The sequence below is a fragment of the Siniperca chuatsi genome, linkage group LG5 (assembly GCF_020085105.1).
Source record: "Siniperca chuatsi isolate FFG_IHB_CAS linkage group LG5, ASM2008510v1, whole genome shotgun sequence".
Taxonomy (NCBI): domain Eukaryota; kingdom Metazoa; phylum Chordata; class Actinopteri; order Centrarchiformes; family Sinipercidae; genus Siniperca; species Siniperca chuatsi.
The window spans coordinates 29,998,597-30,016,945 of NC_058046.1; the positions used below are offsets into that span (position 1 = coordinate 29,998,597).

Consider the following 18,349-nt stretch of genomic DNA (forward strand, 5'->3'; position numbering starts at 1 on the left):
AATAATAACAGTAGTGATACTAATACTAAAGATGGTGATGATAATATTTTGTGTTGACGGCAATAGTAATATCAATAATAATAACAATAATAACATTTATATCAATAATAATAGTAACAGTAATGGCAGCAATAATAATAATAATAGTAATACTAAATATGGTGCTGATGATAATATTTTGTATTGACAGCAATAGTAATATCAATAATAATAACAGTAATAATAATAATAATAATGATGATGATAAAATGACAATAGTAATAATAATAATGTAATAATGAAATAATGACACATACCTAACACATACCACACCTCTCCTAGCTTCTGTGTCAGTGTGCATGTTTTGTTTTGTTTTGTTCTTTTCCTCCTTCTCATTCACAGTACAATTACTATTTGTATGTATGCCTAAGCTGAGGTGGTGCATTAAAATAAGGGTGTGGTGCATTAAAATCATGTGTGGTATATGTTTGGTGTAGATTTAATTTAGTTATATTTATTTTAAATGTATATATTACATTTTTTTAAATTATTAAAGATATGCATTATACCGTTACCGTCCTTATATCAAGCAAAATATCATCCCATCAACATCATCTTATTACTGCTCAATGTTTCTATGATATTGATAAAATTAATAATAACAATAATGTCAATAATAATAATAATAATAATAATAATAATAATGATGATGATGATGATGAAAATAATCATATTACTAAAACCTTGTATAAATATTTATAATAATAAATTAATACATAATTAATTAGGATGAGTGTGTCAGATTTGTAATAGTTGAAAGAGGTCTGATGGCCAGAACTCCTACTCATAAAATGCACCGACTTCACCAATACCAAATCTCACTCCAAACTAAATTGAAAAGCCTTGTTAATATGTGTCTGTGTGTGCAGGCTTAAGTTTTATTTGTGACGGGTCACGACTATATATGAAGAGATGCAGCACCACACTACTGTCGCTTCCACACACCCCAGACGACCAGGTGGATTACAGGTGTCTTCATTACCACACTCACAGTGCATTCCTTATTGCTCTGCAACACAGTATGACAGGGTAAGGGAACGTCAGCAATGGTCTCGGGATAACGGTCACAGTGCATTTCTTATCACTCTGGCTAATTCAATAAACAAAACTGCATGAATCTGGTGTTACAAAATAAAACAACACATTCTCATAACTTGGTGTGAATGTATAGTGTATATTATTATCTAGTATATTCTAGTATATTACAATGCCTTAGGCTAGGCTACATTGCATTCACATTTGCATGACATAATACATCTCTATATGCACTGACATTACACTGTTGAAAATCCCCCAGTAATCCATTTTGTAATATAGAAAATATCGAAATACACTTTCACCGTTTAGCAGGAGGTGAGCATAAACACAGCGCACATACACATCATGTGGCTAATCAACATGCTGCTACACTAGACTAAGAGCTTGCCAAACTACTGCGAGCTACTTAACTGAATAGGTAGAAAGGCAGCTCCAGCAGAGAACCAAGATTATGCAATAAAACATCATGAAAACTAACACAGATAAATGCATAAAATATTATCTGCAGTCAGCAATGGTCTTAGGATAACAATCTGGATAACACATAATTATGCTAGTTTAACACTAAGTCTCTAAATTATAATTTCAAGGACTAGATAGATCATAGGCTGGGCTCAAGACAGTTTGCCAAAGTCATTATATGTACATTACACGGTAAAATACAAAGTATGAAGGTTTGGAATCTACAAAATCATTAATTATCCCAGACCATGCAAGACGGTAATTCCAACGGCAACCCACATGCCATGCCATGCAATGCTATGCCAGTAAACGCTGTTGCACTACTTCGCCATAATTAAACCAAAATTCTACCCCGTTACATACAACCCCTTAAATTATGCTAAAGTGGGGCAACATACATGAAGATCAAAACCACAGAAAGAGAAAGAACAACAAAAAACAAAAAAAAGTCACTATTTGTCACAAAATCTCATTGGTTGCACTACACATACATTGACGCTGCAATGGCACTAAATGCAGACCCCACCATAGGTTCAGTATTCTCCACAAGTCTCTGGCCTGATTTTGAATATCATAGACACATACTTCTGGTCAAAGTCATATGCTGCAAGTTTCGCCACCCATCTTTGTTCACAAGCATATAACGTGGGCTTTGTTAGGTCAAGGGGTTGTTGTCAGACCATGCAGTGAAACGCCTCCCCCTTTGAGCCAGTGGGGGAACTTTTCACATATGGCCCACTTTAAGGCGAGAAATTCTAGCCTGTGAGCTGGGTAGTTCAACTGGTGACAGTGTTTTGCTGGCGAAGGCGACCGGTCTTGCGACTTTCTCACCAGCCTGAAGTTGGGAAAGAAAGTCGCCAAGAGGATTCACTATAACCAACTTCCGTTTTCGCTTTAATCCCAATAATTAATCCGCAAAAATACTTAACGTAATTTTGAAGGTTTTACCAATATTCGCGGCTTAAATTGGCATAAAAAGCGGACTTGGCTAGCGTCGTCCTTATTGTAGATAGTAGATACAACTAGCTAACTGGTGAAGTCTTTCCGAATCCGTCAGGACATGAAAGCAGCGCACGCAGCGCGTCACGTGCTTGTGCGGGTGGGGGCGGAAGTGGAACTCTTGTCTTCCTTTCACATCCCTCCCCACCTTCGCTCGGATACAGCTACACCGAATGGAACTGGTAAGGTGGAAACTCTGCTGCTTCAACTTTTTCCACTACGGCCTCGTTTTAACTTTCGGTGATGTTTGTATCTTGTTTACGCTCTCTGTTTGTCTCATGTGACTCCCTGCTTGATCCACCGGGCTGAGCTTTGCTTTGCCTGTCTTCCATCTTTTCGGTCATGCAAAGATGTGATAACTTTCGTTTTGGTGTACTATTCATTGTCTTGCATGTAGAATAGTTCAGTATGTGAAAAAGTTCCTCTTAGGATTATTTACTTTGAGACAAAGTGTGTGTTTTGACTTGATGTTTTAAAGAGTAGAGTAAAACTTGTTTAAACTCCTCAGGTTCTGCTGAGGCCCCCTCAGTCTGACTGACTTCAACAATAAGTCCCTCAGGACAGCAATGGATCACAGTGGAGCCAGTGAGGGGCCTGGACCAGGCAGAAGACCGCCCAGTCTCTCCTTTGGGACACCCATGGGTGCCAAGGGACAAGCAGCACAGAGTGGTCAAAGACCCAAAGTAAAGATAACTCCCTTCCACAGCTCACCCATAGTCAGCAGTGATGGAGCTCACTGCAGCAAACAATCAGGAGCAGTTTCTAGGAAACCACTGGCATCTCCTGGCTGTCTGTTTCTGGACACACCTGCTCGGCTGACTGCTTCACCTGTCAGAGAGAGACTCGCTGCTGCTGGGAGCTCCGAGGATCAAACTCCCAGATCTGGCTTTCTACTCCCCACAACAGAAGAAAAAGCGCTTGTTTTCCAGGTAAATGCATATACTGATTGTTGAAGGGTGTTTAGCAATTTCATGTAAAATGTTTCCATCATCATTTTTTAAATTCCAACCACAAGTTGGAAATCTCAGTGATATTATGAGAGAGGAAGTTCAGTGTGGATCATATGGCAGAAAAAAAATATTGATGTGGAAATCTGTGTGCATGGACTAATAAACTGTAAAATAAAATAAAAAGTTTGGAAGAGTGCTCACTAAGTAAAGACTTCCGTCATGAACCTGCACAATATAATGGGTCAGGAATTAGATATTGTTAAGGTAATTCAATGTTTTATTTAACCTTTATATCCACTAAATGAAAGCACATATTAATCTATGAAAAATGAGTGTTATAACATGTGTCCAGTTTGTTGCACATAACAGAGAGACCCTCAGCCAACCACAGCTGTGGATAAATTAACTATGCAAGTCCTATTTGATTATTAATGCATAATTTATATGTGAGGACTAAGTGGAGACCAAGGGATGTATTTTGCAATATAACTTGTGCTTTAGCAATCAACTAAGTGCAGCCTACAAGGTATTATATTTTTTCATTATTTTTGGACACTAGTTATTCGTCTGCTTTCATTTAGCTAGTTTGACAATCAGTTACCACATTACCTAAATTTCATGCATTTATTGAATTAAATTGAATTATTCCTTGTACAGAGTTTAATTAGCCTGAACGCATGAATTACTTAAAACAGAATTGTAAGGAAGTGCTGAATTTGAGAACAAGTTTGAAATCATACCCAGTTTTGGGTTTTATGCATGTCAAATATTGGGATGTTTCTCTCATATTTTTATTCTGGCTGGGTAAAAAAAATACAAAATCACATTTAGACACAAACTCTTCATGACAATAATTAGTGGAAGATAGTGGACTGTTTTATATTTTAACATTGAAAATGTTGGCTCCACATAATAATTGAACCCTCCATATTAATATAGAAACATTCAGCAAGTATTCAGAGGCCTTCACTTTTTTCAAATTTGTTTTATGTTGCAGCCTTATGCTAACAACATTTAAATTAATTCCCCCCTCATCAATCTACACTCAATACGCCATAATGACAGTTTTAAAATTTATTAAAAAGAAAAAACTGAAATATTAAATTGACATAAGTATTCAGACCCTGGACTCAGTACTTAGTTGAAGCACCTTTGGCAGCATAAGACGGTGTAGTCCCTCATTCGTCCAGGAGTGTTCTATCGTAGAAAAGGTTTCATTCGTAGCCTTTTCTACCACCTTTGGCAGCGATTACAGCCTTGAGTCTTCTTGGGTATGATGCAACAAGCTGTGCTCACCTGGATTTGAGGATTGGGCATTCGATTCTGCCATTTTCAGATCTCTCCAGAGATGTTTGATTGGGTTCAAGTCCAGGCTCTGGCTGGGCCACTCAAGGAGATTCACAGAGATGTCCCTAAGACACTCTTTGCTTGTCTTGACTGTGTGCTTAGGGTTATTGTCCTGCTGGAAGGTAAACCTTTGGCCCAGTCTGAGGTCCTGAGCGCTCTAGACCAGGTTGTACTTAAGGATATCTTTGCTCCTTTCAGCTTTCTCTTGTTCTAGGAAGAGTCCTTTAACAATTATGGAGGCCACTGTGCTCTTCAGAACTTTCAGTGCGGTAGAAATTACTTTGTAGCCTTCCCTAGATCTGTGCCTCAACCCAATCCTGTCTGAGCTCTGCAGGCAGGTCCTTCGACCTCATGGCTTGGTCAGCTGTGACTCTGTGTTGTAAAGCATGATCACTGAACCCCAAATGTAGAACGCACCGGAACAGAGCTGGGTATATTTGTAACAGTCTTTATTGTAGCTGTGCTAATATCTGTGCAAGAAGTCTGGCGTAGTTCTCTGTCACCCTAATTAATCACTTATCTGAGGTCGAGGTAGGAGCTGTTAGGTAGGTTTCGTACAAGTGTACGGAGACGATCTGGCACTGGTAGTGTGGTAGAACCTGGTAGATATGCAGTGGAGACTGATGAATGATTGATGTCAGGTGTGACGGTGATCAGCAGCAGGCAGGAGATCAGGAAGCCAGACCAGAATACACACACACACACATACACACACACACAGCAACGAACAGGGGACAGCCAGGAAACACAAGGAGAGGAAAGCACACTGGAGCACACAGGGATCGGGGGGGAATAGAGGCTAACTATGACACTCTGAGACCTTATACAGACAGGTGTGTGCCTTTCCAAATCATGTCAATTGAATTTATCACAAGTGAACTCAAGGAATCAATGGGACTCAAGGTGTAAAAACGAAAGAAATGGGAGGCACCTGAGCTAAATTGTCAGTGTCATAGCAAAGGGTCTGAATACTTATGTCAATGTGATATTTCAGTTTTTTCTTTTTAATAAATTTGCAAACATTTCTAAAATCCTGTTTCAATTTGTCATTATGGGGCATTGAGTGTCGATTGATGAGGGAAAAAAAATATTTAAATGAATTTAGCATAAGGCTGCAACATAACAAAATGGTGAAAAAAAAGTGAATGGGTCTGAATACTTTCTGAAAGCACGGCATATTGCACATGTGAATTTAAATGTAATAACTGGTCTGTTCTTGCCTTCTCTTTTCTAATTTATTAAATAAATAAAGTATGTTGTCCTCTATACCCAGTTATATCTATCGATCAAGCCAGATGAAACTAACCACTTCAAGCATGCCTTAAGGACATAAAAACCTGGATGACCTGCAATTTTCTGATGTTAAACTCTGACAAAACTGAAGTTATTGTACTTGGCCCCAAACACCACCAACTCTAGATGGCATTGCCCTGGCCTATGTTTGATCAGGATTTATCCTTTAACTCCCACATGAAACAAACTTCAATGAGTGCCTTCTTTCACCTACGCAACGTTGCAAAAATCAGGCACATCCTGTCTCAAAATGATGCCAAAAACCTAGTGCATGCATTTGTTACTTCTAGGTTGGACTACTGCAATTCGTCATTATCAGGCTGCCCGAATAAGTCCCTTAAGACTCTCCAGTTGATCCAGAATGCTGCGGCACATGTACTGACAAGAACTACGAAAAGAGATCATATTTCTGCAATATTAGCTTCTCTGCACTGGCTCCCTGTAAAATCCAGAATAGAATTTAAAATCCTTCTCCTCACCTACAAAGCTCTTAATGGTCTGGCGCCATCATATCTTGAAGATCTCATAATACCATATTACCTGACTAGAACACTGTGCTCCCAAAATGCAGGGTTACTTGTGGTTCCAAGAGTCTCCAAAAGTAGAATGGGAGCCAGAGCCTTCAGTTATCAAGCTCCTGTCTTTTGGAATCAGGTCCCAGTTTGGGTTCGGGAGGCAGACACTATCTCCACATTTAAGAGTAGGCTTAAGACTATAAGCTCTAAGAGCTATAAGCTCTAAAGAGACTCAAAGAGACTATAAGCTCTTTGATAAAGCTTATAGTTAGGGCTGGCTTGGGTGAGTCCTGAACCATCCCTTAGTTATGCTGCTATAAGCCTAGACTGCCGGGACTTCCCCTGATGCATGTTACTACCTCGACATCTTCTCTCTCCCGTAGTTTTGTACTTTCTCGTTTTTCTGCTCTCTCCTTCTGTTACTTTCAGCAGGTATTTCTGCCTCCGGAGCTGCAGAGACTGGATCTGTGGTTGTGGGCCACCTGCTGCCCCCCGTGTTCCTTCTTGACAACTGCTACTACAGTTGTTGTTATTGGCTCTGTTACTATTATTGTCATTACTATACTATGACTGTAATTCTTTTTCTTATCATTATTATTATTATTATTATTATTATTATTAATTTATTAATATTAATATTACCACTACCATTACATTATTACTATTTTATAATTCAAGGTGGTATTTGCATTGTTCTTCCCTCTCCCCCACCCCCCTTCTCTCTCTCTTTCTCTCTCTCTCAACCTCTGTCTCTATCTCGCTCTCTACCTAACCTAACACGGCAGTGGCGGATGGCCGGCCACCATTGATTCTGGTTCGGTCCAAGGTTTCTGCCCGTTAAAAGGAAGTTTTTTCTTGCCACTGTCACCAAGTGCTTGCTCATGGTGGGATTTGTTGGGTCTCTGTATATAATATTATAAAGAGTACGGTCTAGACCTGCCCTAAAGGAAAATTGCAATGAGATAACCTCTGTTATGAATTGGCGCTGTATAAATAAAATTTAATTGAATTGAATTCTTTTTGCCTCCAAAGCCTGCTGGCAGGAATGCACCAAAGTTGAGCCTGATAGACTCACAGACGTCTGGACCACCATCTAATGCAGAACTTCGTCACAGCCAGAAAGGCAAAGAGAAAAGAGATGTCTCCCTGTCCATCAAACCTCAGTCAGGTTAGTCGATCCTTTCTTTTGCAAACTTTATTAGTTTGAATCTAAATTTTAAAGATACTTGATGGAAAGCAGGTTGCAACAGCAGCAGAGAGAACAACATGTATACATAAGTAACAAGCAGTTGCTGCAGTATATGACTACAGCAGCTGCATAAATATAGATAGTACATCTTTTAAGTATCTTTAAGTGCAATTAATGTGGACTGTTTATAAGGTATGGGTATAAGCATGGATATACAGATATTATGTGTACATAGCAAAAGAGCTATGTATAGAAATGTGTCCAGACAACAGTTTGCATTGGACGCATCTCACATTATTAAAAAATATCACAAAAATATCAACTTCTGTGCAACAATACAGTATTTCCAAAAGTTCTTTTGTGCATTTTAAGTGATTCATATTAGCATATTAGCATTAGTTATCCAAATGTACATCTTACTTCTTACAATTTAATGTTATTAAACTGTATTTTATTTCTTTATTGTTTGGATTCATTTTTTATTTTTCACCCTATTCTTTGTGTATTTTGCTGTTAGGTGAGGAAGCTCCTTATTTGAAGCTGCAATAATCTAAATTTCTCACTGGGGTCAATAATTTTAATGTTTCAGTGCATAATCTTTTTGATATTCTAATTCACATGTGCATTTTTTAAAACTTTCATTGTTTTAGTGATAATACCAGTATTGTTGTGACTTACAGCCTATTAATGTCAAGGTTACATTGATTAATCAAAACATACTGTGTGTAATAACAGTTTTTCATGTGGTAAAAATCAGTTTTTAAAGTACAAACTTGGGTGTTGATGTAACAAAGTGACTTTTGGGGCATTATTTCCTCATGATGACTTCTGGCCTCCATTTAACCTCACTCTGTGTGCTCTTCCTAGCCGTGAAGAGGAAGAAGAGGAAGATGGGAATGTACAATCTGGTCCCTAAGAAGAAGGCCAAGGCCCTTAAACAGCAGGAGAAGGCAGGTCCATTTATTTATTTATTCCTGTATGTCAGACCTCCTACCAGCCCACTGTCAGTAACACAGAAGAGTAAATGAATGCCTCAAACAATATGTTGACTTTTATACAATATTGATCTTTCAAATTATGTTTATAACCTGTAGAGAGTGACAGGAAACATGGAGAAATAGACTGGGGGATGTCATGTGAAAAAGGTATTATCTTCAGTCTGGAGTCTGCATTTATCTGTTACTAGCAGCTAGCATACATCACTCTTTCTACCAGCTGGGTCAGTCCAAATAAATAAAAAAAACCCTACACTTCATACGTGGAGCCACTTGAGTTATAATATCTGTATCATTTTTTCACACTAATGCTTTAGTTCACATAAAGCCATACGCTACATGGTACTTGCCAGTGGAGTGTGATATCTGGCATTGGAACATTAATGACATGGTGTTTATAGGTGGCATATGCCACTAGATCAACAGTGGCATACCACTAAGAACTGGCATATGCCAATGAACCAAATAGCCACTTTTAAATTTCGGCATCGCAATTCCCTGTGAAGAGCGAAGTTATTACCATGCCTAAACCAACTAAATAAGCACCCAAGAAAGCGGTGACCAAGATCGCTGGCAAGAAAGACAAGAAGAGGAGGAGAACTATGCCATCTACGTGTACAAGGTATCTCCTTATGGAAAGCCATTTCATTCAGAACCTCACCCAAACTGTACACCACCTATCCAGTTAACAGACACCACCGACCCAGTCATCCTGCGCCACTACCCAGTGGACAGCGCGCGCTGTCCAATTTGGTTGCCCACCCAGCTGGGTAATGCAGGGAAATGGTTAGTCTTCAGGCATTTCTGCCATAAAGGATTAATGTGTATGTTGCATTTTACTGCTGTAGATGTTTAAGGTTGAGCTTTCACTGGACTCTAAAGGTATGAAAAATTGTAATCTAAAAAGTAACCTGTAAATATAGCTGTCATACAAATGTAGTGGAGGAAAAGCTAGGCTACAATATTTGCCTCTGAGATGTAGTGTATTAGAAGTATAAAGTTGACGTATAAAAAATGGAAATACTCAAAGTACAAGTACCTCAAATTTGTACTTAAGTACAGTATAGGCAACAAAACTAAACCTAACCAAGTAGTTTTGTTGCCTTAACCTAACCAAACTACAACTGAAAACTGAAAATATTTTCTAAAATGAATGTGGCACAATTGTCAAAATTAACCCCACACAGGCATCGAACCTTCTGGATGAAAACCCTGTGTTTGACACATTCCTCCACCACAACCTCCTCCCAACATGGACTTTTTTGCTTTTTATATTACGTCGCCTGACTTCCTAAAGCCTTTCAGGCAGAAAGGCCATCCAGCTGGGTGGCGCACACTGTCGACTGGGTGGCGCGCGGTGTCCAATTGGGTTGCTCTGCGCTGTTGATTGGGTGGCGCACGATGTCCAATTGGGTCGCTCTGCGCTGTCGACTGGGACGATCACCTCCAGGGAGACCAAGAACACTGTCTGCCCCCTGCTGCCCGGTGAGCTGGCTGAGCATGGCGTGTCTAAAGGGGAACCAAGGTCGTATACCAGCTCCAAGTAAACAGTTCTGCTGCATCTTCAATATACAAAACTCCCTGGGATGAAAGCAACACAAACACTGCAGCAGTTTTAAATGGGATTATTTTATTTATCTACAAAACTGTGATCACTTATGTTTTTTTTATTGTATGTGGAAAAACTGCTCTCATAATATAAATGTTTTATACATAGGTGCTTTAAGGGCAGCAGACCTTCATATCGGGTAATTTGACATGGACAGTTGAAGACTTAAGAGTTTTTTTTATTTACATATTACAAAAAGAGAGAGGCTGCATAGTACAGGCCAACTTTAAGTGACCAATTTTCAGAAGATGACCTCTAAGTCATTACCACATTTTTTTGTCAAGCCCCCCCATTGGAAGTAGAACAACCTTCACTTTCCCCTCTCCTCTCAATCCTTCAATAATAGCAAAAAAAAGAGGATCAGAAATGGCATAACGTGCCAAAATGTCAAAATGTCAAATGTCAACATTATCAATAGCAACTGATGTACAGTATTTGTCAGTGAAAACTCATGCTTTGCTTTTATTTCTATTTCTATTTATTTCTTCCTCTCCATCTGTATGCATTTTTATCCCATTAATGCATGTTACTAACTTGACATCGTCTCTCTCCTGTAGTTTTGAGCTTTCTCGTCTCTCTCCTCTCTCATTCTGTTGCTTTCAGCAGGTATTTCTGCCTCCAGAGCTGCAGAGTTTTATGATTGCAAGCCTCCTACTGCTCCCATGATCCTGCTTGACAACCACTCCAACAATTAGTATTAGTCTTGTTACTATTATTATCATTATTATTCCGATCATTATTATTAATATTATTATTTTATTAATATTAATAATACTACTACCATTACATTATTATTATTATTATTTAAAAATTATAAAGTATGCTCTCTTACCGCCTGCTTTCTTGCTCTCTCTCTCTCAACCCAACCGGCAGCGGCAGTTGGCCGCCCACCCTGAGTCTGGTTCTGCTCGAGGTTTCTGCCTCTTAAAAGTTTTTCCTTGCCACTGTCACCAAAGTGCTTGCTCTTGGTGGGAATTGTTGGGTCTCTGTAAATAAATCTATATTATAAAGACTACGGTCTAGACCTGTGCTATAGTCCAATGAGATAACTTCTGTTATGAATTGGCGCTATATAAATAAATTGTATTATTTTCTTCCCCGTCAAAAACCTGCCTGTCCTGTTACCCATATGCTGTTTGTGATTAAGTGAATTACATGTGTGTTTTCTTGTTACTCTTGTTCTCTTTGTATTCACTCATTTTAACTCAGATGTCATTTTAAAAATTACACTCTACAAGTCTTGAATGTTACAAGTTTAAATGTTGGCCCAAAGTATATGAGGGGATGGAATACTAATACATACAATAATAATACATTCCTTGTTTCAATCAGAAAGAGGAGCCAAGAGCCGGTGTAGAGAAGAACCTAGCTGCAGGAGATGAGAAACTAGTGATTCTGCCAGAAACTCTGAAGGTTGTTAGAAATGAATTGCTGATGGAGGTTGAACCTGGAGAAGGCAGCCATGTTGAATACACAGAGTTGGCTTTGGACTGTCTGGACCTGAAAGCTCAGGAAGAGCTGCTCTCACCCCCCCTGACAGGTGATAACAGCATCTCACTGACTTATTTGGCTTCATAAGATTGATCTAAGATCACCTAAATTCATTCATGTCCCCTTTCTCTTCAGAATAAATTTTTATAGGTCACACAGGTCTGTTTCATGGTTTTATGTGTCGTGAAAAAATGGGATGTGTGTACAGGTGTAGTAGCGGATGCTGAGGTGACAGAAACAGACCTGGCTGAGGAGTTACCACTGTGCTGCTGTCGAATGGAGACTCCTCACAGTGTAGGCAGCGTGTCCACACTGGATCAGACCTGCATGGCCATGGAGAGCATGGATGGAATGGTAAACACTGATCTATCACTTTGATATTGGCCTCTTATTAGAAATCAGACAATTCTAAATTACAAAGCAGATGTTTAAAAGAGCACTGCAGTAATGATTACCTGCCCTATGTGGTTTAGAGTGGAATTGCTCTTTAAAGCCCTTTTTAGGGAGGGTAATCCTCATTGGTACAAGATTCAGTGGAACAGTTTTAGCTGATTTTCATCCTGGAATCCAAGAATAGCTCTGCAAGGAAAACAATGAATACTTGTAGGATGTGATCAAACTAAAAAATATATAAAATCTGTTGCTAGGTAAGGTTATTAGGAGTCCAGAAGCACCAACGGTAGTAGAACCCTATTGGTTTTAATGTTATAACAGTATGTTTTTGTGAATGCCTACTTGATTTCTCTCCACAGCTGAATCGTTGCCAGAGGCGAGTGATGAAGCAGGAAATGATGCGACCCTCCAACACGGTCCATCTACTGGTTCTGTGTGAGGACCACCGGGCTGGCATGGTCAAACACCAATGCTGTCCTGGCTGTGGACTCTTCTGCAGGGTGGTGAGGGAAAACAAAGCACACTGATGCTGTAGACACATTGAGACTTGACATTACTACTATACTGTACATTATTTTGATTATATATTTACAGTAGAATTGATCAAGATTACAGTGGTGTTCTATGGGAAGATTTTAAGTAGAACTCATGACCTAGAAAAAAGTTGGTCACATTTCACACAGTCGTGGATGAATATTGTTATATCATCCTCGATTTCCTCTTCTCCGTTTTTCTTTTGCCTTTTTTGGCTTTTTCACCACCTTCATTGTCTCTTGTCCTGCTTTGCCTACTCTTTTTTTTCTTTGTCTCCTTTTTCTAAACCTCCCTGTTTTTACATGTCTGGTGACATGTAAAGATCACTGTAGTTTGTGGCGGTAGCATTGAAACGGTTAGTGCTGCATAGCTAGACTAGCTACTAGTGATGCGCAGGTCAAACGCGATGCGCAAAACACCAGCTTTATGCATTATAGTAGCACAATTGTCAGGACTGAGCGCCGCGGCGCCTCTCCGTTCACCGTGTGACCATCAGTTCTCACCCCACGGATGTGTGCTTGCCGCTCGGCCATGGAGGCAGCCTGGACCGGTCCCACGCTAGCTTCTGCTGGTAGTGATTGATGACTACTTGAGGGGATGAAACATATTGGCGTATCGTTACTGTTCATTAAATAGTCAAACTAATTGGAGGTCGTTGTCATTCTTTCGTCAACCTAGGTGTACATTATATTTGCGTTTGTAACATAGACTATTATTGAAACGTGACAGGTAAGTTTCAAATTCTTGTAAAATAAATTCTTTCCAGATACCAGTGTTAATAGAGCTGTACAGCCGGCACAAGAACACACTGACTGCCAAGCAATCCAACGTGATAACTAACAAGAAGAAGCAGTCGACTTTGAGTGAGATAACAGAGGCAATAAATGATTGTTCCGACTCAGGCAGCCTTTGTTCAGAAAACGATGTTCGTAAAAGTGGAAAGAGACATTGCATTAAAAAAAAATCATCAAACTAGTGGGGGTCTTCCCCCCCAAAACGTTTGTATATAGTGATAGAATTTTGATGTTTTTGGAGAAGATTCACCTGCTTTTATTGGTTTGGTTGGTGTGGAAAGCAGCCATATCGACCAACTGCTGGAAGAGAGTGATGTCTCTTCAGAGATGGATGTGGTTCAAGTTGACATTACAAGCGATGAGAGCAGTAACGTTCCTTTGAATTGCGAAGGTGTGTATTCCACATAAACTAACCATTTATTTATTTAGTAGTTAATTAGTTTAATAATAGATAAATAAACTAATAATAAAATCTGCCAATATACTCTGCTTCTAGCTAGAGTTTAATAACGTTAGGCTAAGTCTTAGAAATTGTCAACGATATAGGCCAGATTTAATGAATTTGCCACTTGATTTCAGACTCAACCGATGCCACTCCACAAATTCTTCATGGCAGCAGCAGAGCACCACCAAGGAAATGGAGTAGACAGGATGATCTTCAGCAGATGCTGCTTGAAATGAGTGGAGACTGAAACAAAAAATTACAGACGGAGCTGGAAAAGTTAGAGCTGAAAAAATAGAAATTAGCTCTAGAAATACAGTTGCTCCAACCACAACTAAATAGGCCCCCTCTCGTATTTTTGAAGAGAAGGAGCTGTCCTATGTGGAAATGAATTAAATCAACTTGATAAAAATAATAATAATTAAAGCTGCAAGCAGTGTTGAACATGCCCTCGCCTCCATGCGCACCTTGGGGGGAGCAACAGCCGCGGTCTTGTGACTGGAAGCCGGCTGTCACCACTCTGAATGTTCACAACCATCAGGCACTGCGTGAAGGAGTTAAATATCACTTCCTGCGTCCACTATGTGGTGGTGGAGAACACACACTAATCATACATGATGTTGCCGTATATCAACTCTAGACCACACAATGTACATTTCATGTTGTTTGTATGGTGCTTTTTTGGTGCAGATGTGGCTTGCTTCCTGTTGCTAGTAAGTGGTCCTATGACTATGACTCATGAATGTCATATAAGTGTTACCGGGAGTGATCCATCAATAACCATATGAAGTTTGAGGCTGATCAGTTGAAACATTGCTGAGTTATTTCCACTTCCTGTTTGGCATGGCGCCACGCATCTGCCATGGCGACCACGTTCAACACATCAACAGATGTTTCTGTATATCAAGTGTAGACCACACAATGTACATTTCATGTAGACGTAAATAATACACTTACCTGTGAGTTGTGAGGTGCAACAGGTCTTTTGTCAGCCATGACAAAATGGGAGAGACTACACAGCTACCCTGTGGTTTGAAGAAGTCCTTTGAAAGGAGTTGGATTGAATCTGAGCTCTTCTTTTCTAGTCTAGAGTCCAGCGGATGAGTGCCTCTGAGTTGAAACTAAATTTTGAGAAACTGAGTTTGAAAACTAAATTTTGAGAAACTGAATTTGAAAATTGAATTCCAAAATGAATTTGAAACTCCACCAATATTGAAATAATACTCACAAGTTCAAAGCAATACAAGTTAAATTCAATTTCAAGCCATTAGATTTAATTCCAATCTGTGAAATACAATTTCAAATTTTGCATACAATATTTAGTTTGAACATTTCAGATTCAAAACTGTTAAATTAAATTTCAAACTGTTAAATTCAATTTCAATCTGTGAAATACAGTTTCAAATTTAGCATACAATATTCAGTTTGAACATTTCAAATTCAGAACTATTAAATTCAGATTCAATTCGTGCTGGCACTAAAATAACTCCATAAAATGTAATGGGTAAATAGTTGAAATATAGCAAAACTAATGGATAAATGGTAAAAGTAGATAGCTAAAATGAATAGATACATAGTTAAAATAAATGGCTAAAAGTAGTTGATACATGGTTATTCAATTAAATTAAATTTTATTTATATAGTGCCAATTCATAACAGAAGATTATGGATGGATAAAGATATTGGATAAATATTTGAAGTAGATAGCTAAAAGTAATGGATAAATACTTAAAATTGGCAGAGTACTGGCTAAATAAATTAAGGGTTTAGGGGGCAATCACTATTTCACACAGGGCCATGTAGGTTTGGATTTTGTTTTCCCTTAATAATAACAACCTTCATTTAAAAACTGCATTTTGTGTTTACTTGTGTTATCTTTGACTAATATTTAAATTTGTTTGGTGATCTGAAACATTTAAGTGTGACAAACATGCAAAATAAATAAGAAATCAGGAAGGGGGCAAACACTTTTTCACGCCACTGTAGCTAAAAGTAATGGACAACAGTTATCCATTACAAATAGTAATGGATAAATTGTTAAATAGATAGCTAAAAGTTATGGATAAATGTTTGAAATAGAAAACTAATGGAATGGCTAAATGGAGGAAATAAGTAAAAAATAAATGGATAAATGGGTGAAATAGCTGAAAGTAATGAATAAATTGTTGAAATAGCTAAAAGTTATGCAAGAATTGTTGAAATAGCTAAAAGTTATGGATACACTGTTGAAATAGATAGCTAAAAATTATGGATACATTTTTGAAATAGATAGCTAAAAGTAATGGATAAATAGTTGAAATAGCTAAAGTAATGGATACATACTTGTAATAGCTAGCTAAAAGTTATGGATAAACAATTGAAATAGTCAGGTTAAAGTAATAGATAAATGGTTGGAATAGCTAAAAGTACTGGATAAAGGGTTAAAATGAACACTAAAAGTAATGGCTATATGGTTGAAATAAATAGCAAAAAGAAGTGGATAAATGGTTGAAACTTTTGTCACTAAGGTATTAGTATGAATGAAAACTTGACTACCTTGACAATAGCTGCTTTTATATAATAATAATTATGATAGTGTTAAATAATATCCAGTTTAAAATCAGTTCAAATGACCACATTTGGAACATGACAGGTGGTGTTGATGAAGGTTTACTCAAGTTTATCTGACAGGGTTGTGGGGTTATATCAGACACAAAAGGTTGGCAACCACTGCTCTAAATGACATTTGAATACTTGGAATATTTAGATACTGCACTTTTTGACCTTAATACAGTGTTCTCCTGGTCAATCCTACAGGGCACCTTCATGGAGTGCAGGCCACATGGCAGCATCTCCCACCGCTTTCACCGCGACTGTGCCTCCATTCTGAAGGATCTCAAGTTTTGCCCCCACTGCGGAGAGGATGCCAGTGGGGCGAAGGAGGTCACGGTGTTAAAGACTGTTCCATCACCCTCTGTACCTAGATCGAACCCTGGGCCATCACTTCCAGCTGTTCCCACTGTGGCCACCCTGCCATCAGTACCAACCACGCCTGCTGTTCCACAGATACTCAGAGCTAAGAAGACCAGTGAGCCACAGAGGAGCAGAGACGAGAGCCCAAGCAGGTAACACGGGACTGATGCTGCTTATGTCATCTCATCTTCTCATATTGAAAAGATGGCGGTACCACTTCCTTCTTGAAATCACTAAAATCACAACTATTAAAGTATAATTCCAGTGTATTACAACCTTGGTCAAATAAAAATCGTACTGCTTGCTTTCTCTCTCTAGGTTAGATGGCAAGGCTGTGTGTGCTGCAGATAAACTACCTAAAGAGTCACTGGAGAGCATCCTGATGGCACTGGATGATGAGAAGTAAGGTTAACCATGAAATCTTTTGACATCAGTTTTCAAACAAGTGCAGTGTAGAGCCACAGTTTGTACTTTGATATAAATACTTAATTGAGACCTTTATTCTTCTTAGTCTGAAACCAAAGAAAGTGAAGTACCCCACCAGACAGCTGTACATCTCTGCAAAACAAGGAGAGCTCCAAAAGGTCATTCATCTCCTAGGTAACTCAAATATGTTATTTGACACGAAGCAGCTTCAATTACAATAACTTCAGCATTTGTACACTGATAGACCAAACTTTGTACATTACAGTTGATGGGAAGGACCCCAACTTTTCGATGGAGGGCCAAAACAAAGGCACCCCTCTTCATGCAGCAGCTTCTGAGGGTCATCAGGAGATCTGCCACATGCTGGTCCAGGTGAGGAGACTTCACTACAGGCTGCACATCAGGGCCAGAGTTTACTTTTAGCCTAATACAAATGGCTTTAGTAAATATTATTATGAGATTTAAACTATTTTTATTTTGACATCATATTTTTAAATACATAACCTAGGTAACTTAGTTAACTATGTAATTGTCTATACACAAAAAGCTTATGAATAAAAAAACTATGGAATTTTTTACTGTGTAATACTCGAAATAAAAGGGAAATAGTGACCCTTTAAAATTCCTTTTAAAGGTACCACACTCAATTGAGATCATTGATATGTAAATAACAAAATTCTAACTTTAAGTAAAAGTCTCACTGAACTTTCCCTTACAACCTTATATTAATTTGGTTAAAAAAAAAAAAAAAGCCCTGGAAATACATCTTTTATGATTTCAAGTGTAAAATGTAATAAGCTAAATATGTTTTTCTATTTTCACAGAGTGGAAATTCCATGTTATCCAATCCATATTCTTACTTGCAACAATTTACCCCTTTT

At 38.5% G+C, this 18,349-nt stretch overlaps 1 protein-coding gene across 2 annotated transcripts in view; it reads left to right on the top strand.

Moving 5' to 3' along the window:
• The first annotated feature begins 2,571 nt into the window (after nucleotides 1-2,571).
• Nucleotides 2,572-18,349, top strand: part of ehmt1a (euchromatic histone-lysine N-methyltransferase 1a) — a 48,407-nt gene continuing 32,629 nt past the window's right edge. The window contains exons 1-11 of one of the 2 annotated variants that reach the window (XM_044195159.1): nucleotides 2,572-2,720; nucleotides 3,047-3,467; nucleotides 7,676-7,811; nucleotides 8,700-8,782; nucleotides 11,769-11,976; nucleotides 12,136-12,281; nucleotides 12,680-12,823; nucleotides 16,887-17,194; nucleotides 17,361-17,444; nucleotides 17,554-17,642; nucleotides 17,734-17,840. In XM_044195159.1, the coding sequence (XP_044051094.1) occupies nucleotides 3,105-3,467; nucleotides 7,676-7,811; nucleotides 8,700-8,782; nucleotides 11,769-11,976; nucleotides 12,136-12,281; nucleotides 12,680-12,823; nucleotides 16,887-17,194; nucleotides 17,361-17,444; nucleotides 17,554-17,642; nucleotides 17,734-17,840 (1,668 nt within the window). In that variant the 5' untranslated portion in view covers nucleotides 2,572-2,720; nucleotides 3,047-3,104. The remainder of the gene's footprint in view (nucleotides 2,721-3,046; nucleotides 3,468-7,675; nucleotides 7,812-8,699; nucleotides 8,783-11,768; nucleotides 11,977-12,135; nucleotides 12,282-12,679; nucleotides 12,824-16,886; nucleotides 17,195-17,360; nucleotides 17,445-17,553; nucleotides 17,643-17,733; nucleotides 17,841-18,349) is intronic. The other variant, XM_044195161.1, reaches the window with a different exon arrangement.